At 46.8% G+C, this 21705-nt stretch overlaps 2 protein-coding genes across 2 annotated transcripts in view; one reads left to right on the top strand and one right to left on the bottom strand.

The window, feature by feature from the left end:
- LOC137537038 (zinc finger protein Xfin-like) overlaps nucleotides 1–21705 on the top strand; it is a 525741-nt gene that overhangs the window by 220540 nt on the left and 283496 nt on the right. The gene's annotated exons all lie outside the window — the stretch shown is intronic.
- Nucleotides 1452–5758, bottom strand: LOC137535136 (trichohyalin-like). Its single transcript, XM_068256952.1, has 7 exons — nucleotides 5681–5758; nucleotides 4710–4829; nucleotides 4462–4596; nucleotides 4249–4372; nucleotides 4026–4123; nucleotides 3036–3912; nucleotides 1452–1528 (listed from the first exon to the last, which is right to left on the bottom strand). The coding sequence occupies exons 2-7, from the start codon at nucleotides 4803–4805 to the stop codon at nucleotides 1524–1526; spliced, it is 1335 nt and encodes a 444-aa protein (XP_068113053.1). The 5' UTR covers nucleotides 4806–4829; nucleotides 5681–5758; the 3' UTR covers nucleotides 1452–1523.

The raw sequence follows: 21705 nt of genomic DNA, 5'->3' as shown, positions 1-21705 counted from the left end.
AGAGGAGAACCCTTACAAGGTCTGGGCCAATTAGCCTTAAAATGGTAAAAAGATTCCTACCTCACTCCAGATGGCAGTCAGATAAATCCCTGGATCAACACTGCCAGGTATTACTTAGTGATTATAGCCATGGATGCCCTTCAATGCAAGGAAAGCATCTAAGCTCCCTTTAAATGCAGATATAGAATTTGCCATACATTGCCTCCTGCGGTAATACATTGTATCCACCCTTAACCTTCTTGGCGGTAAGCCCGAGCTAAGCTCGGGCTATGCCATGCAGGAGGATTTCTCAGGCCCAGCTGGGCCGATTTGCTCACTTTTTTTTTTGCAACACGCAGCTAGCACTTTGCTAGCTGCGTGTGCATTCCGATCGCCGCCGTTCTGCGCTCAATCACCTCGCCGTTCCGCCCCCCCCCCCAGACCCTGTTCGCTGGCCAATCAGTGCCAGGCAGCGCTGAGGGGTGGATCGGGACTCCCTTAGACGTCACAACGTCCATGTTGTCGGTGACGTCATTCCGCCCCGTCGCCATGGCCCTTCAGGAAATCCCGTTCTTTGAACGGGATTTCCTGATGAAAGATCGCCAGAGGCGATCGTAGCGGGCAGGGGGATACCGCTGTACAATGGCTATCATGTAGCGAGCCCTAGGCTCGCTACATGATTTTTAAAAAAAAATAATTAAAAAATAGTGCTGCGCTGCCCCCTGGCGGTTTCTAATAGACCACCAGGGAGGGTAAAGGACTACTCCAGCAGAAAGAAATACTTTGCAGAACCAACAGATTTTGGACTAGTCCATCTCCTCAGGGTTTTCCTTGTTTTCAAAAGCATTTCCTGAACGCCAGTTTAAAGGCCAGTTTAAAGGATAACTGTAGTGAGAGGGATGTGGAGGCTGCCAGGAAATTAGTATTGCTTAAAAGGAAGTAAATATGGCAGCCTCCATATCCCTCTCACTACCGTTCTCCTTTAACTGCCAAAACAGTAAGATACCAACCAACCTCCCTACTCACTGGCACACTAGCAACTGCCTTTCAGCCAGTATAGAGCCACTCAAGTCCGCTCTTATCAGCCGAACGACAGACTGTACACACGCCTGATTTGACGCCAGAACGACCCGTCCTTCATGGAAATCCGGCTTGGGTATGGGCCTTAAGTCACCTCTACTGTGGCCATCCTGTATAAAGTAGCCTACAGTAACCATTCTCAGCTTGTTACAGGTAAGTGGAACTAGATTAATTCACATGCCATAGATTTTTATTGGTTGAAGTAATCAATGATTTATTGTGACAATATACTGTAGTCACTTTTAGAGTTAGAAAGTCCTTGTCTGATCAGCATTGTATCTGTACTGTGAGATGTAGCGGGATGCTTCTTACTCATCCACCACCTCCCCTCTCCACAGAACAGAACAGGGCACTCCAAAGCCATCATGATTTCTGCACTGTTATTGTTAATAAGCTGTTACCACATACCAGGGCTGTGGAGTCGGAGTCGGGGGAAATTACACCAACTCCGACTCCTAATGAATTTAAACTGTAATTAAAATAGAAAATATGATCAAATGTACTATTTCTCAGATAATAGTCATCATAAATAATTTATACATACAGTAATAGCTGTGCTTACTCCACAAAAATGAAATAAACCAATCAAAATTAGTTACTTGTGCTGCTTCAATAAAGCAGTCCCCGAATTTTTAAAGTCAGATATACATATCTGATTGTGACTGTATATATGATGTGTACACAGGAATCTCTTATATATACTAAATAACATCTATGCTGTAAGTATAAAGCCTGATGTGTAGCTGTGTCACTAATAGAGATGGTCAATGAGATGGAAATAATTCTGCGTTGATGCTGATTTATGCAAATGTATGCACTCTCTTTACTCATGAAATCAAATAATTTGATATGTTGTTAAAATTTGGTTTGGTGACTACGAATTAAATGGCACCTGCGACGGATGAAAAGAAAAGTTTTATACATACCTGGGGCTTCTTCCAGCCCCCCTTCAGGCTAATCAGTCCCTCGCTGTCCACCTCCACCATCTGGATCTTCTGCTACTCCTGGTAATTCAGCCAGTCAGCGCAGTCCGGCCACATGCCGCTCCTACAGCCAGGAGCATTATGCACCTGCGCAATAGTGCTGCGCAGGTGTAGTATGCTCCCACCGGTGGAGTGTGTGCATGCGCACTATGCCAGACTGGCTCAAGTACCTGGACTCATAGCAGAAGATCCAGGTGGCGGAGGAGGACAGCGAGAGACTGATTAGCTAGCCTGAAGGGGGCTGGAGGAAGCCCCAGGTATGTATAAAACTTTAATTTCATCTGTCCCATGTTTACTTTGTTACACAGTAGTACTATACTCTAAATATGCACTTCCCACAGAGCTGCAGTGAATCCACTGAGAATGTTGTGCACATTGAACACAGTGGTGCTGTCCATCACCCATAAACCTGGCTCAGATTGTGCATGAAGAATGTGTAATAGAGGAAACATATCCTCATTCCCCTGCAGAGTACCTGCACATCAGTCTTACATGTACCCACAGTCACATTGCCTAGGGCCTGATAGATGTTCTTTGTTCTGGTCTGTACCCTTTACAAGTACTCTTACCAAGGACTAGTTTTAGTCTATGACTAAAGGGAATAAATATGGCAGTCTCCATATCCTTCTCACATCAGTTGTCTTTAAAAATTCTTAAGCGTTGGCAGTTAAGAGATGAATTTCATGTTACATACTTTCAATCAACAAGATTGTAATATGCAAGTTAGAAGAGTCTGAGTCAAGGAGTCGGACCGGTGGAATCCTAAACTGAGGAGTCGGAGTCAGTGGATTTTTGTACCGACTCCACAGCCCTGCCTCATACAATCATGAATGATAGTTTGTTTAGATGGCAAAAATCTAACATGAGTACATAGCATAACCCCTAATATGGCCAGTCTGTGAGCAGTGACAGTCCTAACAGTATCTTGGCATCTTGTGGTAAGTAGGTAACAGTACAGATACATTTACTCTATGTTTAGAGCAGATTACTCACCTGTTCTGCCCTCTGTAACAGTGTCTTCCTCTTTACTAGTCCTCATCATGTCATCCCCCTCCATAGACTGCTGATAACCTCTCACATATATCTCTTCTTCCTCTTTACTTGTCCTCATCAGGTCACTCTCCTCCATAGACTGCTGATCACTCCTCACATATGTCTCTTCTTCCTCTTTGCTTGTCCCCATCAAGTTAATTTCCTCCATAGATTGCTGATCACTCCTCACATACGTCTCTTCCACTTTTTCTTCTTTAATTGTCCTCATCATGTCTCCCTCCTCCATAGACTGCTGATCACTCCTCACATACGTCTCTTCTTCCTCTTTACTTGTCCTCATCTTGTCATCCTCCTCCATAGTCTGCTGATCACTCCTCACATGCGTCTCTTCTTCTTCCTCTTTACTTGTCCTCATCATGTCACCCTCCTCCATAGACTGCTGATCACTCCTCACATATATCTCTTCTTCCTCTTTACTTGTCCTCATCAGGTCACTCTCCTCCATAGACTGCTGATCACTCCTCACATATGTCTCATCTTCTTCTACTTTAATTATCCTCATCATGTTACCCTCCTTGATAGACTGCTGATCATTTCTCACATATGTCTCTTCTTCTTCCTCCTTAATTGTTCCTATTATGTAACTCTCTGCCAAAGACTGATGATCTCTCCTCGAATTTGTCACTTCTTCCTCCTTACTAGTCCTCATCATGTCACCCTTCTCTATAGACTGCTGATCACTCCTCGCATATGTCTCTTCTTCTTCCTTTTTTATGGTCATCAGCATGTCACCCTCCTCCATAGTCTGCTGATCACTCCTCACATACAGCTCTACGTTCTCTTTAACCACAGCACTTCCATGTATAAGTTCTCCACCCTAAGTGCACAAAGTGAGAGATAATTTAAAATATGAACACAAAAAACAGCATATGCAAAAGGAAAGAAATGTGTCACAGTTTGGGGTCTCTGGGGACCCCAAGTCCCCCCTACCTGATAATGGTGGGGGATGGTGTGATCTTCTTGTGGACAATCCTGGGAATAAATAGGACCTGTATGTCTCTCTGGAGGGCCTCTGGTACTGAATCCCCCTGTAAGAAATACACACACTGATTGAATACATTGTCTCTATCAGATGATGGGGGAATCTAGGTGCACCCCCCTGTACTGTACTGTCCTCTCCTTCATAAGAAATGTAAGAAAAGATTCATCTTACCCGGCAATATGAGGGGCAGCTGATTTTCCATCATGGAGTCCTTATAGAGGTCCTTGTGTCCCTCTAAATACTGCCCCTCCTCCATGGGGAAACAGACAGTGACATCTTGACACCTTTTAGGAACCTGAGACACACACACAGAGATACAGTCACCACCCAGACACAGCCCTTGCTGTTACTGGATAATGTCCCATAATTCCCAGCAACGCTCACCTCTCCTGTCAGCAGCTTTATCATCTTCCTGGTGATTTCCAAAATCTTCTGCTTGTAATGTCTCTCAGATATCAGGGAGGGAGGTATGGGCACCGTGATGGTGACATAATTACCAGACTTCACTGGAGGAAAACTCTGTGTAGAAAGACCAACAATAATGTCACAAGATCTCCCAGAATGCTCTTAATTTTACCAATCCTCTGAGTTTTATTATTATAGATAAGACTGATGTCATCTTGACCCCCCACCTCTCCAGTCAGCAGATAGATGATTTCCAGGGTGAGGTTGAACATCCTCTCGGTCATGTGACTCTGGTCCTCATCCATCCTCAATGATGGTGTCATGTAACCTGTACAAGATGCTGCTGCCTTTTGATAGATAATAAGGAGAGGATAATCTATTGTACAGTTTCAGTGGCTATACTGGAAAATAAATGTTATTACTGAGGTGGGGGGACATTACATACTGAAGGGTAATGGCAATGCTGGGGGACACAGGGGGCCATGGTTATACTGTGGTAAGGCATTTTATTTATTTATAAAGCGCCAACATATTACGCAGCGCTGATGCAGAGTATTGCAGGAAAGCATAATAAGGTAGTATACAGCTACCTGTGCACTATACTCACAGTGTGCTGCAGTCCTGCCCACCTGTTTGCCTCCTCTCCAGCTGGCCTTCTCTCCTCACATCCACCCCCCACTGTTACAGCAGTGCTGGTAGTGGTAGATGGATGAGGATATGAGGAGAGAAGAGGCAGAGAGGATAATGGGAGCAGAGGCCTGGAGCACACTGTGACAGCTACCTATAAACCAATGTAAATCCTTCCTTTTACTACTCTGCATGGAGGTGAGGGAAGGGAGCAGTACTGGAGTGTGGACATGGCTATACTGGGAAAGAAATGGCATTACTGGGGTGGACATTACATACTGGGGGACAATGGCAATGCTGGGGGGACATGGCGATACTGGATCGACACAGTCTTGTATTTGCGATGTCATTAAACTGAATTATTACTAGGTAGGTGAGATGCAGCCATAATCTATGTCACAGGTAGGAGGCCAACTAGAAAACTGGTCACAGCAGTTATATAAAAGTCTCTTGTATTGCACTAATGGGGATGATCAGGATAGTGACAGGTATACTATGACCTCCTCTGTAATAAACTATGTCCACCCCGACCTCTGCTCTGCTCAATATAGAACAAGAATCACACTATTACCTCTTCCAACAACGTCTCCTCTCCACTTCCTGCAACTTCTCATTATGCGCTTCCTTTCTGTGGCTTTATTACTTCCTGATTGTGCGTTTCACATTGGAGGGGTAATGTCGCTCTCTTGTGGTAAGTAGGCAAACTACAGCCTCGGTTTGTGGAATCACCTGCACTCTGGTATCTAAAGGTAGTCATAAGTTTCAGACGTTCAAAAATGAAATTTAATCTTGAAAAACACTTTAAAAAGAGGCGGAAGATATGAACTTGCCTCCTCTCAGGGAAAACACTCAACAATGAGAGATAATTATAGCTTTAATATTCCAGAAAGCAACGCTCTTGGAATGAAACGTGGTTTTCAGGACTAGGTTCCTGCTTCGTCAGGCAAATATCCAGAACAAAATCTCATAAAGAGTCATAAGCAACATTAACGCTGAAAATCAAACATCATTCTTGATTTTTTTTTCCCACATAAGAAGTACAGTTCATGTCTCATATATTCATTTTGACACCTGCGAAACTTGTGTAAGTTTTTTTGTGTGTGTGTTTTTACCACCCTGAGTGGAGGTTTTACCTGGATTTTGTCCTATCCAGCAGAGAGTGACAGTTTAACTCAAATGGGGTCTGCATAGCTCCCAATGGTCCTTCTTTTGGAGGAACAGTCCCTCTTAGGGAGCCCTGTCCCTCTTTCCTCCTCATTTATCCCTCTTTCAGGACTTTTTCCCTCTTTCTATGTAAGTAAATATATATTTATATTTCTCTACTAAGAAATGTGTTTGACTCTAAACTTTATTCCCATCCTTTAAAATGATATATTACCATTTTCAAAATGTTAATATGAAGGAAAATGAACCAGGATAGAAAGGACCAGTGTGGTTTTGAATTATAAAACAACATATTTTTCTTAGGAAACTTTAAGGTATACGTGACTAGGGGTGTGATGGGGGCGTGATCAGGGGTGTGATGGGGGCGTGACTAGGGGTGTGATCAGGGGTGTGATGGGGGCGTGACTAGGGGTGTGTTGGGGGCGTGATCAGGGGTGTGGAAGCGGAATGGCTTAACTATCCCACTTTCTCATCTCAAAAAGTTGGGAGGTATGGGTCTGGTTTGTTCTCCCCACCTGCCTGCTGTGTGGCCCCTGCTGTGGTATGCTTGAAATTTTGCTGTGGTATGTTTGAGATACACTTATAGATTGTCGCTCCATGTAGTAAAACAATCGGTCCTTCTCCCGGCAGAATCTGATCAGAGAGGGCCTCATTCTAACCACACAGTGGATCCAGGGGCGGTTGGCCCATGACACTAAGTGACACATTTGCTTCAGGCGACATGGGCCCTGGGGCGGCATTCCGCCCACTCCCCCCCCCCCACCATGACTGCCACTCGTGTTACCTTGTTATGGTTATGTTATTACCAGGAGAACCGCTGTCCTGCTTCCTGCCTCTTCACAGTAGCTGCAGGATGCGCTGCTGTGAGCGACGTATGACACCACACATGGAGAAAAGGGGGCTGACGGAGACCCTAATGGAGGAAGTGGCCACCAGCTCATAACAAGATAATGGGGGGGGGGGGAGCAGGCACTGGGGGCAACTATACTATCTCTACTGGGGCAACCATACTAGCTAACTATACTGGGGGCAACTAATACTACTTAAACTGCAGCAACTATGCTATCTATACTGAGGCAATCAGGCAACTATACTAGATAACTATAGTGGGGCAACTATACTATCTCTACTGGGGCAACCATACTAGCTAACTATACTGGGGGCAACTAATACTACTTAAACTGCAGCAACTATGCTATCTATACTGAGGCAACTATACTAGATAACTATAGTGGGGGCAACTATACTATCTCTACTGGGGCAACCATACTAGCTAACTATACTGGGGGCAACTAATACTACTTAAACTGCAGCAACTATGCTATCTATACTGAGGCAACTATACTAGATAACTATAGTGGGGGCAACTATACTAACTATACATTAAACTTCAGATATGAACAGCTGGTTTGGCATTGTGATCAGCATATATGCTAATCATTACTGTACTGGTGCAAGGGCAGTCAGTTGTTGCAGAGTCCAGGATACAGATGATAATGTTAACATCCTTATGTGCAGTGACAGGAGAAAAGATAGTAGTCTCTAAATGGGAGTCTGGATAACCCTCTTTGAGGGCCCATTCACACTAGAGCGTTTTGCCGTAATTTCGGCAAAATGCTCAAACGCTAGCGCTTTTTAAAAGCGCTAGCGTAATGAAACCCTATTGGCCCGTCCTTACTTGGGCGATTTGCACTAATCACCGCAAATCACCCAAAAACGTGCAAAAACGCAAATGCCTCGCCTGCACCATTTTCAGGCGATTTCCCGGCGATCGCGTTTCAGTACTATAGAAGCGCTAAACGCAATCGCGGCAAAATCGCGACAGTGTTCAGCGATTTTTCCATGTGAAATCGCAGAAAAATCACTCCTGTAAAACGCTGGCAAAAATCGCCGGCGTTTTGTGCTTTGTAAGTATGAATAGGGCCTCAGGTGCGATCAGGCAACCAGGTTTTAGGCAGCTCAAGAAATCCACTGTGCAGAAAAGAAAGAGAGCGCTCTAAAAACAATAGGAACAAAGCATGTTTTCCTGTCCAAGACAGGTCTCACCTGGATTCAGATGGCTGTCGGTGAGATACAGTCTGTGTACACTTCTGTCCCTTTGAAAAGCCAGGGACCAGCTCTCAGTATGGCGGTGCAGTGGACACCTCCAGGGGAGGCAGTCAGCCTTAGGATCCAGGGGGACCATCCGGATGTCCCATGGGTTGGAAGGAAGCAGTAGTGCTTTCCCCACAGCGAAGCTACCAGCTCTCCCCTGGTGGCAGGTGGGAGAGCGGTGTTCGCGCATCAAGCACCACCATAAGCTGTATGCAGGAGAGGTGGGTGTCGCACGGTTGCTTGGCAATACCATGGTGACAGCAGATAATGGATGAGGAAGCTGAAAGGCTAAAAGAGGGGATTTATTGGAGAACACCACAGCATTGCTGTGGGGAAAGCGCTACACTCGCCCGATTTGATGTCCGGACGACTGATCGACGGGACGTCCAAACGACCCGTCGTTTAAAAAAATCCGACGTGTGTATGAGCCTTAAGGCTGCTCCAGACCTTACATCTCATTTCTGCTCTGTTAAACCTCTTAATGGAGAGACTGGACCCAAATTTCAGAGGATTCTAATTCATCACTTCTCCAGCAACACCCACAACCCTTCAGAACATTTGGATTACTTGGGATGGCAGAGATTTAAGATGGATTGGATCTTCCATAGACTCACCCATTGCTGCACACACCTTCCTTGAAATTGACCTGAGACTTTAAAGACTTTCAGCCTCTTTGCACACGCCCTTTCTCTATCCTGTGAGTAACTTTCATTGATTATCTACAGCATCTACTGTATGCTCAATAGACTATATTTTTCAACATTTGTTATATTTATTATCTTCAAATTCCTAAACAAGGGACTGTTTTCAAATCCATGCTGTCCATCCATATAGTTCTGTGTGATGCTGGGCATACACGGCTCGATTTTGCTGCTCGATTCTCCCGCTCGATTGATTCCCCGCTCGTTTCCGGAGGCGATTCTCTTATCTTCTGCTAGTTTTCTTATCTTTTTTCCATTATGCTCAATGCGGAATCGAGCGGCGAAACGATCAGGCGGGAGATCAGACATGTCGGAAATTATCTATCGAGCCATATAAATGGCTCAGATTCGAGTCATGTATTCCCAGCATAAGGGCAATGTAGTCTACATAGCCGCTTTGATCTCTGCAGGAGAAAAGCGCGATATAAATGTTATTTGTCTTGTCTTGTCTTGTCTACCAAAGCTGGAGCTGAAAAGCTTCACACCTTCACTCTAAACAGGGCCTATCTTAGCAGGAGCCCTGAGCTGTCTCTTTTGTCCATTCTAATGTGTAAACATCAATATTCAGCAGAGACACTTCTCGCTGTATACCAAGTAAAAAATATTTATCCAATTGACAAATCAACAATAATTCTGCTAAAGTTTGTTGGAGTCCTCAGAAAGACTAAAAGAGGGTCTTGAGGACATGGAAAAAGATGCTCTTTACCGCAGAACCAAAAAATTCAGTGACAAAATCTACAGATTACACCCAGGCAACAACTTTAAAAGTTTTAGCACAATCCAGAAGAGAGTCTGATCCCTCATGGAGTCCTCCATCACAGACCCCAGCTCCCAGGGTAGCCCCATCAAGGCTGTTCTCTGTAATGTCATATCGATAAACAACAAAACAGTGACCATACATGATCTAATAAAGTCTTCTGATCTGACCTTCCTGACTGAAACCTGGCTTTCTGAACCAGGGGGCCCCACCCTGGAGGTTTCCGTGCCAATAAACTATTCCTTGATACAATGCAACAGGATAGAACGCAGGGGTGGAGGGGTTGCACTTTGCTTTAGACCGGCTTTGAAAATCAGACCATTTACTGTAGGACCAACTAACTCATTTGAATGCTTTGGGGCGCAACTTCCAGTTCAGAAAAACATAAACATATTGCTGACCTACCACCCACCAGGAAAGGACTCAGCCTTCCTTAAGGAACTTGTAGATCTCTTATGCAACCTAACACTGCAACACCCCAGATGGATTGTTCTTCGAGATTTCGATTCAGAATCAGAATCAGAATCGTTTATTTCGCCAAGCATGACTGGGTCATGCCCGGAATTGGTTTTAGCATCACAGGGCAGCTCACAAAAATAAGTTACAGTAGAGACATAACGTAAGAACAGTGCACAACATTACATTACAGCAGAAATATACAATGCAAGGAAAAACAGGCAGTATCACAGCAAGAAGCGGCACAACGTACTCAGAAGAATCCAGTACCGTAAACACTCATGGGTCATGGGTGGTGGCGGCTAAGTACAAGTGTGAGGGGGGCACCTTGGGCTTTATAGGGCGTTCAATAGCCTCACCGCTGCGGGGAAGAAAGTGTCTCTGTGCCTAGATGTCTTGGTGGGGATGGCCCGGAACCTCCGACCCGATGGGAGCCGTCGGAAGAAGCAATGGCCTGGGTGTGATGGGTCATTGGCAATCTTTGCTGCTCTAGAGCACAACCTAGAGTTGTGGATGAGCTCCAGAGGGGGGAGGGGTTTCCCAATTATTTTCTCTGCTGATCTGATGACCCTCTGAATTTTGTATCTGTCGCTGGCGGTGGCACCAGCGTACCATACGAGTATCGAGGTGCAAAGGACTGACTCTATGGTGGCGGAGTAGAAGGATTTGAGGAGTTCTTGGGCCATACCAAACTTCTTTAGTTGGCGCAGGAAGAAGAGTCTTTGCTGGGCCTTCTTTTGGGTTGTGATGGTGTTGTTCTTCCAGCTCAGGTCATCGGATATGGTTGTGCCCAGTAGTCGAACGCTGGAAACGATTTCAACTTCAGTCCCGTCGATGAGAATTGGGCGGGGGGTCGTCCTCTGCCTCCTGAAGTCAATGACCATCTCCACAGTTTTGGTGGTATTGAGCACCAGCTTGTTTGCTCCACACCAGTGGCAGATTCTGTCCACCTCGTCTCGGTAGCCCTGTTCATTTCCCTTGCTTCCGAGGCCAACAATGGTGGTATCGTCGGCAAATTTGATAACCTTAACAGAATTATCATTAGACGTACAGTTGTTGGTATAGAGCGAGAACAGGAAGGGTGACAAAACACATCCCTGAGGGGCTCCAGTGTTGGTAATCCTTGGCCTGGACGAGATGTCGCCCAGCTTAACTACTTGGGACCTGTCTGTAAGGGAGTCCGTGATCCAGCAGCGGACGGAGGGGTGGACACCGAGTTCCTCTAGGTTGTCATGCAGTATACGAGGACAGATGGTGTTGAAAGCCGAACTAAAGTCGAGGAGGAGCATCCTGGCATATGAGTCCGGGCTGTCCAAGTGGCCGGTGATGTACTCCAGGCATATATTGATAGCGTCGTCGGTGGACCTATTTGACCTGTATGCAAATTGGAACGGATCCAGACAGTGCAGTGTGGAGTTCTTAAGGAGGGATAGGATCACTTTCTCAAAGGTTTTCATAGCAACAGATGTGAGGGCCACAGGTCTGAAATTGTTAAGGTCTGAGACTCCTTGTTTTTTTGGGACAGGGATAATGGTGGACTTTTTAAAGCATGCAGGTACCTTGCCATCTCTCAGGGACTTGGAGTATATGGAAGTGAGGATGGGGGCCAGCTGCCGTGAGCAGGTTTTCAGGCAGGCTGGGGACACCCCATCCGGTCCTGAGGCTTTCCTGGCGTTCAGTGAGGACAGGTGGCGCAGAACCTCCGCCTCGCTCACTACTGGGGAGGGAGAGCTCGGGCTTTGAGAGAGGGCAGTGGGGGGGGGGGCCGGTACCCCTGTCGGTCTGTCAGGTCCTCGAACCTGCAGTAGAAGCTGCTCAGTTCCTCAACTAGCTCAGCGCTTGGTGTTGCATGGAGAGGGGGAGGCTTGTAGTTTGTGGCCGCCTTGAGCCCCCTCCAAACAGCCCTTGGGTCGTTTGAGCTTAGGTCCTTCCTCATCTTATCTGCATATTCCCTTTTAGCCACTCTCATTTCTTTGTTAAGGGAATTCCTTGCTGACCTGAAGTCCTCTATTGAGCCGGACTTATGTGCAGCCTCTTTTTGCTTCCGCAGCTTATGTAACTTGTTGGAGAACCAGGGTTTATTGTTCGGATAGACCCTGAAGGACTTTGAGGGAATACAGGTTTCCTCACAGAATCTTATGTAGGAAGTGACAGTGTCAGCCCATTCATCCAGGTTAGGTGATTCCAGGGCCCTCCAGTCTGTGTTGTCGAAACAGGTCTGAAGTTGTTCTTTTGCCTCGTTTGACCACACTTTTGCAGATTTGAGAGCTGGTTTTGCTGCTTCCAGACGTCTTCTATAGGTCGGGATCAGGTGGATGAGGTTGTGGTCGGATGAACCCAGTGCTGCCCGTGAGATTACTTTGTAGGGGTCTTTCAGGATCGTGTAGCAGTGATCCAGTGTGCTGTCACTCCTGGTGGGGCAGGTAACGTGCTGATGGTAGCGTGGCAGCTCCCGGCGGAGGTTGGCTTTGTTGAAATCGCCCATTACAATAAACAAAGAGTCTGGTAGGGACGTCTCCCACTGGGTGATAATATCACTCAGATCCCGTTCGGCCAGCTTGACATCTGCATCAGGCGGGATGTAGACCCCCATAAGGACGTAGGATGAGAACTCTCTGGGTGAGTAGACAGGTCTACAGTTGAGGAGTAGGAGCTCCAGGTCAGGGGTACACTTCCTGGTTAGAAGCGAAGTGTTCGGACACCATGAGGAGTTGATGTAAAAGCAGACCCCCCCACCCTTCCTTTTGCCTGATTCATGTAGGGATGACCCCTCTACGCAATTAGAAGGTGAACTACCTCGTGCCATAAATGAACCTGGCTTCTCCAAGCTCTGCTACTCACAAGAAAGGTCACACTCTGGACCTTCTATTGCATACTGGTCTGTCAATAGCCAGTGTGGAATATAATCCTGTGGTCTGATCAGACCATCACACTATCTATCCACTTCTCCCTCTCAATACCAGCTGTCAAACACCAGTTCAAGAATCAAATATCGCTGATTAAAAGGGCTAACACCACAACATACCCGAGTTAACCTCAGCTTTGATGGATTGACAAACTCCAGCTTGGACCCTGATACTCTGGTGTTTAAATACAACAAATGTGTGTCCTCCACCTTTGAGACCATTGCTCTATAACTCTATAAAAGAGCTGAAAAGACAAGGCCAAAAACTTGAAAGACTGTGGCGCAAATCGCAGTCCCCAGAAAATCAGACCATGCAACCCGGCATGCCAAAAATTGAATATCGAGTCTTCAAAGGACCTCTGTGACCAATTTGCCCATTTCTTCTCAGACAGTCTCCGTAATTTAGTCAGCCATCCAACTTACAGCATCTGAGCTGAATACAGCGCCAAAGACCATTAGCAGAGACAACGTAACTCTTTGGTCAAACGTCAAAGAAATTGATAAGGAAGGCAAATCAAGCATCCTTCTTCACCTCAGCCAAACTACCTGTGACCTGGATCCTGGCCCAACACCGTTCACGTTGAAATGCCCCGAACTGTTTATACCAGTATTCCTCAAAATTGTAAACTGTACCTCAAAATCAGGAATATTTCCTGCTTTACTGAAGGAAGCAAGGCCTCTCCTCAAAAAACCTTTCCTAGACCCAGATGCAATGACCAGCTACAGCCCTGTCTCTAATCTTCAATTTCTGGGGAAAGTAATTGAGAAGACGTATAACTCCAAGTAGAAGCCAACATCTTTTAAAACAACATTCATGATCCATTCCAGTTTGGCTTTAGGAAACATCACAGCACTGAAACTGCCCTCATCCAAATCTGTAACCACCTGCTCATGGCAAGAGACAGAGGAGAGTGTTCCATCTTCATACAGCTAGACCTTTCTGCAGCCTTTGATACAGTTGACCATGACATCTTGATAAGCAGGCTACAGGAATCCTGTGGCATTCATGCATAGTTCTCCAGTGGTTCCAATGCTTCTTGAGTGGCAGAACCCAAAAAGTGTCTACGGGGCCCTTCCTGTCCACCTCTGTACCACTTAAGTATGGGGTGCCCCAGGGCTCAATCCTTTCTCCTCTGGTTTTCACAATTTACATGTTACCACTTGGGAAACTAATCCAAAAAACATGGCCTGACATACCACTGCTATGCTGATGACTCCCAACTATATATTTCCTTCAAGCCTGGTGCGACAGACCCAACTCCAAGTATAAACATCTTCTTAGCCAAACTACAGCAATGGATAAGTGACAACTGGCTGAGACTAAATGCTGATAAAACTGAAGTCCTTCTGATCGGAATGCAGCGCATGACAACAAAACAACTTCACTTGCAGTCTTCACCACTGGGAATAGGAGGCACAGATCTACACAGCTCTGATCATGTGCGTAGCCTGGGAGTTCTAATTGATGGGGATTTAAAGGGGAACTGAAGTAAGAGGTATACGGAGGCTGCCATATTTATCCTTTTAATCAATACCAGTTACCTGGCAGCCCTGCTGGTCTATTTCTCTGCAGTAGTATCTGAATAACACCAGAAACAAGCATGCAGCTAGTCTTGTCAGATCTGACTTTAAAGTCTGAAACACCTGATCTGCTGCATGCTTGTTCAGGGGCTATGGCTAATAGTATTAGAGGTAGAGGATCAGCAGGGCTGCCAGGCAACTGGTATTGCTTAAAAGAAAATAAACATGGCAGCCTCCATATACCTCTCTCTTCAGTTCCCCTTTAAACTTCAGAACCAACATCTCTGCTGTGGTGAAATCATCCTACTTTCACCTGAACAACATTGCAAAAATCAAGCACCTCACAAAGATCTGATACAGAATACTGCTACCAGACTGGTAACCAACCAACTCTGTCACTGCCACATAACCTCAGTCCTGCACTCCCTTCCCTGGCTACCGATAACGTGGAGGATACTTTTCAAGATCGGCCTACTGACATTTAAATTACTACAGAATCTGGGCCCTGGATACATGAAAGAAATGTTGCCGCTGTGTAGCAATCCCTGCAATCTCAGATTGACAGATTCTAATAATCTAGTCATACCCAGAGTCCACCTGAAACTTTTGGTCCCAGAGCCTTCTGTCATGCTGCTCCCACATTATGGAACTCCTTACCTCAGCAGATCAGGACAGCTCCATCTCTGGACGTGTTTAAATCCAGACTGACCTGTTCAGTTTGGCATTTGCAGAAATATAATTTTTGTTGTGTGAATACTTCATCCTACCACCAATTACTGAATGTGATAGAGCCTAAGCGCTTTAAGTCCTATGGGAGAAAAGCGCTATAGAAATGTTATTGTTGTTATTATTATTATAATATGGAGAAAATGTTCAATATTCCAGAGTCAAAGTGTCAGAGTTTTGCAGCTCCTGCTGCTGATGAAACACTTTTCCACAGCACGATGCTTCCACCACCATGTCTCACTGTGGCAATGGTTTTCTTGGGGTGGTGGGATGTGTTGGGTTTGTGCCAGACATAGCATTTTCCTTAGTGGACAAAAAGTTAAATTTCAGTCTCATCGGACCAGAGCACCTTATTCCATACATGTGGGGGGCTGCCCTGTAGCCCTCCCTGCAGCCGCCCCATAGCACTCTCCAAAACCGCCACAGCCATCCCCCGTTGCACTCTCAACAGCCACCCCCTGTAGCACTCTTAACAGCCGCCCCATAGCACTCAACAGCCGCTACCCCCGTAGCACTCAACACAGCCATCTCCCGTAGCACTCTCAACAGCCGCTCCTATTGCATTTACCACAGCCGCTCCCATAGCACTCACCACAGCCACCTCTGTAGCACTCTCTACAGCCGTCCCAATAGCACTCACCACAGCCGCCCATGCAGCACTATCCACAGCCTCCCCATACCACTCATCACAGCCATCCCTGTAGCACTTACCACAGACGCCCCTGTAGTACTTACCATAGCCGCTGCTCCTGTTTCACTTACCATAGCCACCCCCGTGGCCTTCACCACAGCTGCCCCCATAGCACTCTCCACAGCCATCCCCGTAGCATTCACCACAACCGTCCCTGTAGCACTTACCACACTGCCGCCCCTGTAGTCTCTCCAAAGCTGCTCCCGTAGCACTCACCACAGGCACCCCCATAGCACTCACTACAGCCACCCCCGTAGCCCTCCCCACAGGCTCCCCCATAGCACTTACCATGCCGCCGCCCCCGTAGCCTCTCCACAGCTGTCCCCTTAGCACTCACAACTAGAGATGTCACAAACCTCAGATTTTTGGTTCGCGAACCGGGTTCGCGAACTTCCGCAGAAGGTTCGGTTCGCGGAAAAATTCGCGAACCGCAATAGACTTCAATGGGGAGGCGAACTTTGAAAAATAGAAAAAATTATGCTGGCCACAAAAGTGATGGAAAAGATGTTTCAAGGGGTCTAACACCTGGAGGGGGGCACGGCGGAGTGGGATACATGCCAAAAGTCCCGGTGAAAAATCTGGATGTGACGCAAAGCAGCGTTTTAAGGGCAGAAATCACATTGAATGCTAAATTGCAGGCCTAACGTGCTTTCAAACATCTTGCATGTGTATACATCAAACAGGGAGTGTAATTAGAGTACTGCTTCACACTGACACACCAAACTCACTGTGTAACGCACCGCAAACAGCTGTTTGTGTAGTGACGGCCATGCTGGACTACTGCGCAACATGGCGTGATTGCTCTTCCTCACTCAGTGATGTCAGGTAATGTGCGACTTCCTTCTCAACTTTCCATGGCATTGTTAAAAAGCTTACGTTTTGTTTTTAATTTACATTTTCTACTTGCTGTGTACTTGTTCAGTACCGCTACAATGAATCCTGTGGAGGCGGGCAAGTCTGCCATTGTGACCCCGGGTAATGGCCGGGGAATGAGAGGTTTGAATCCGGTGTGGAGCCTGAGCAACGGCTACCACTACACATCCAAGGAGGGCAGCGGGCAGGCATGCCCGCCCGCCCGCCCCGAGGTAGTGACCAAAAATAACAATACAGGAGGAGGACTTTCGAGGCCCTGCTGTGTATTTGAAATGAATGTACTTTAAATCCTTTAACGAGAACCAGTTATGGCGGGCAAAGATGACACCACATTCCTTTCACGAGAATCATATGGAGGCGGGCAAGTCTGTCATTTGTGACCCCGGGTAATGGCCGGGGAATGAGAGATGGAATCCGGTGTGGAGCCTGAGAAACGGCTACCACTACACATCCAAGGAGGGCAGCAGGTAGGCATGCACGCCCGCCCCGAGGTAGTGACCAAAAATAACAATACAGGAGGCGGACTTTCGAGGCCCTGCTGTGTATTTGAAATGAATGTACTTTAAATCCTTTAACGAGAACCAGTTATGGCGGGCAAAGATGACACCACATTCCTTTCACGAGAATCATATGGAGGCGGGCAAGTCTGTCATTTGTGACCCCGGGTAATGGCCGGGGAATGAGGGATGGAATCCGGTGTGGAGCCTGAGAAACGGCTACCACTACACATCCAAGGAGGGCAGCAGGTAGGCATGCACGCCCGCCCCGAGGTAGTGACCAAAAATAACAATACAGGAGGCGGACTTTCGAGGCCCTGCTGTGTATTTGAAATGAATTCACTTTAAATCCTTTAACGGGAATCCATTATGGAGGGCAAGTCTGCCATTGTCACCGCGGGGAATGAAGGTTGGATTGCAGCCCGAAGTGGGAGCCTGCTGAGACCCATGCTGTAGCTGCCCTGACCGTGCTTTTCAGACCAGGCATCTGTGGTCAGATGGACCCTTGAGCCAGCGGAAGACAAACCAAGTCGAAAGCATTTGCCAAGAATGTTTTACGGAGGGCAAGTTTTTTTGCCCTTTTTTTAAATTTTTTGAAAATGATAGATGGTTGTATTTTTAAATAGTTTGAAAGTTTAGATGGTTGTATTTTTAAATTGTTTGAAAGTTTAGATGGTTGTATTTTTAAATTGTTTGAAAGTTTAGATGGTTGTATTTTTAAATTGTTTAAAAGTGTATCCATTCTTCCTCCCCCCAGCCACGAACAATACCATGGGAACGTGGAGCAGCAGAAGCCCCCTGTGACGGCTGCCACGGTTGTTCTCCGCTGCTTGTCTTTTGAGGGGTGCTTCTTTTCCTCAGGTGTTCTTGCCATAGCCGTTTGTGCCTTCTGTCCAGGTGCCTTCATAAAGCACTTGTCCCTACGTGACAGTTGGCCTTTCCACGGCTCAATTTTTGCTGGCAGAAACAACAGATGGTTTTGCTCCGATCTGAGACACACACGTGAAAAAATTTCCAAACCGCTGAGCCCCCCTGGGGTGATGGCGCTACAGTGGCATCAGCAGCAGCTGGCGTTGAAGGGCATGTGTGCTCCCTGGCCATAGCTGGCGATACATGGCACCGGACACTGCCCCAAGCTGTTTCTGAGGACGAGCTCCCTCTGCTTCTATCATGGAGTCGTCTCCTCCTACTCCTCTCTGACTCCTCCTCTGAACTGTCTCCCTGGTCATCTCCTCTACCGGGAACATATGTGGTATCCGTATAATCGTCATCATAATCCTCCTTGCCAGCTGCGCTTTCCTCAGACACCTCCTCAAGTGCACCAACTTCAGGTGGTCCACCATCATCCCCATCCACACACGTTACGTCCATACTATCGCCACCTAACTCAGACGTATGAGGTGGTGTACCTGCGCCTTATTGTTGTTGTTGCAGTAGTGGCTGGGAATCAGTGATTTCACCACCACCACCACCAAATAACTCCTGCGAAGTTGTCAAATGCAGCGGATGTGGTGCTTGTTGTAGCGCTGGTGGCTGCGGGAGATGAGGTGTTCTGTGTTAAATACTCAATCACCTCCTCACGATTTTGGGAAGTGATGGCACGTGCCTGCTTCTGAGCACTGTATTTTGGGGCAGGTCCGCATGAAATCACAGCAACACCACCTCGCACAGCCACAGACCTGCCGGTGCCTGGTGGCCTTCCTTTGGGTCTGCCTCTACCTCTTCCTCTACCTGGTTTGTCCATTTTGTCCATCTCGGGGGTATGCTAGTTATATGCAGTGAGGTGGGTTCTCACTCAACACAACAGGTAGTTAGATGCAGTGAGGTGGCCAGGTGGGTTCACACTCAACACAACAGGTAGTTAGATGCAGTGAGCTGGGTTCACTCAACAGTAAAGGTACTTAAGATGCAGTGAGGTGGGTTCTCACTCAACACAACAGGTAGTTAGATGCAGTGAGGTGGCCAGGTGGGTTCACACTCAACACAACAGGTAGTTAGATGCAGTGAGCTGGGTTCACTCAACAGTAAAGGTACTTAAGATGCAGTGAGGTGGGTTCTCACTCAACACAACAGGTAGTTAGATGCAGTGAGGTGGCCAGGTGGGTTCACACTCAACACAACAGGTAGTTAGATGCAGTGAGCTGGGTTCACTCAACAGTAAAGGTACTTAAGATGCAGTGAGGTGGGTTCTCACTCAACACAACAGGTAGTTAGATGCAGTGAGGTGGCCAGGTGGGTTCACACTCAACACAACAGGTAATTAGATGCAGTGAGCTGGGTTCACTCAACAGTAAAGGTACTTAAGATGCAGTGAGGTGGGTTCTCACTCAACACAACAGGTAGTTAGATGCAGTGAGGTGGCCAGGTGGGTTCACACTAAACACAACAGGTAGTTAGATGCAGTGAGCTGGGTTCACTCAACAGTAAAGGTACTTAAGATGCAGTGAGGTGGGTTCTCACTCAACACAACAGGTAGTTAGATGCATTGAGGTGGCCAGGTGGGTTCACACTCAACACAACAGGTAGTTAGATGCAGTGAGCTGGGTTCACTCAACAGTAAAGGTACTTAAGATGCAGTGAGGTGGGTTCTCACTCAACACAACAGGTAGTTAGATGCAGTGAGGTGGCCAGGTGCGTTCACACTCAACACAACAGGTAGTTAGATGCAGTGAGCTGGGTTCACTCAACACAAGGCTAGGTATATGCAGTGATGAGGTGGGTTAAGTAAACACAACAGGTACTGGGTAGTTAGATGCAGTGAGCTGGGTTCACTCAACAGTAAAGGTACTTAAGATGCAGTGAGGTGGGTTCTTACTCAACACAACAGGTAGTTAGATGCAGTGAGCTGGGTTCACTCAACAGCAGGCATGGTCGGAATAGCCGATTTCCGTTTCCGGCACAATTCTGCATTCCGACATATAGCAATTCCGTTACCGTTCCATTCCGACAGAATTCCGTCGGAAAAATTTTAATCTCTCTCTCTCTCTCTCTCTCTCTCTCTCTCTCTCTCTAAACAGCTTATATACCATAGCTGGGATTTGAACCCAGAACCTAGTGTGTAGTAGGTATCTGTCTTACCCTCTAGACCATGACCCACACTACATGCGAAAGCTGGCGGTAGAATAAACCATACTTCCATTATGATCAATTCGATAGAAAAAGTAGCATGATTAAGGATTTGTACTTTTTGAAAAGCATGCTTATATACCATAGCTGGGATTTGAACCCAGGACCTAGTGTGTAGTAGGTATCTGTCTTACCCTCTAGACCATGAACCACACTGCATGGTAGTAGGTATCTGTCTTACCCACTAGTAAGGCTGAGGCTGGAGAGGCTGCAGCCTCAGGGCGCAGTGTAGGAGGGGGTGCACAATTCATTCAGCTGTCATTCCCAATTGTGTTTGAAGCAGAAAGAAATAAGAAAAGGTGATACATGGCAGCGACTGCAAGCCAGATAAGTAGAGATTAAGGTGTTGGGGGTGGGGGCCCTGGGGCACCTCTTAGTGTAATAGCAATCAGTGTGTGACAGCTGGGGTGGGAGGGATGGGGGGGGCGCACTTTGCTGTCTCAGCCTTGGGTGCTGAAGGACCTTGTCCCACCTCTGACCACACTACATGCTAAAGCCTGGCCCTGAGTGTGGTTGATGGTCTAGAGCAGTGGTCCTCAAACTAAGGCCCGCGGGCCGAATGTGGCCCCCTAAGGCTTTCTTACCGGCCCCCCACACAGAAAATGTATTGCTTATAAATGCAGTCAGCTACATCTTTAAATATTGGTGGTCCACATATGGAATAGCAGTGCAGCACCCCCCATCCACATGGAAGCCAGAAAGCAGAAATTTTGCTGGTTTCCAATCAAATTCCACATCAGGTGACACTGCTGTCCAATTGGCTTGCAGATTGTCACCTGGGTATGCTTCACTGTCTGGTCCGCAAAGACTTCTACATCATTTTATGTTTACTCCGGCCCACCAGCGGTCTGAAGTATGTTGACCCGGCCCTCAACCCAAAATGTTTGGGGACCCCTGGTCTAGAGGGTAAGACAGATACCTACTACACACTAGGTCCTGGGTTCAAATCCCAGCTATGGTATATAAGCATGCTTTTCAAAAAGTACAAATCCTTAATCATGCTACTTTTTCTATCGAATTGATTATAATGGAAGTATGGTTTATGCTACCGCCAGCTTTAGCATGTAGTGTGGGTCATGGTCTAG

This window comes from Hyperolius riggenbachi, chromosome 10 (genome assembly GCF_040937935.1).
Source record: "Hyperolius riggenbachi isolate aHypRig1 chromosome 10, aHypRig1.pri, whole genome shotgun sequence".
Lineage (NCBI taxonomy): Eukaryota > Metazoa > Chordata > Amphibia > Anura > Hyperoliidae > Hyperolius > Hyperolius riggenbachi.
The sequence above is the reverse complement of the archived record's forward strand: the minus strand, read 5'-3'. Positions and strand labels throughout refer to the sequence as shown.

Coding starts and splice junctions, on each gene's coding strand:
- LOC137535136 (XM_068256952.1), bottom strand. CDS start 4,805: ATGACACCATCATTGAGGATGGATGAGGACCAGAGTCACATGACCGAG. Junction 4,597..4,709: donor TCTATCTGCTGACTGGAGAG/GTGGGGGGTCAA, acceptor CTTTCTACACAG/AGTTTTCCTCCAGTGAAGTC. Junction 4,373..4,461: donor TAAAGCTGCTGACAGGAGAG/GTGAGCGTTGCT, acceptor TGTGTGTCTCAG/GTTCCTAAAAGGTGTCAAGA.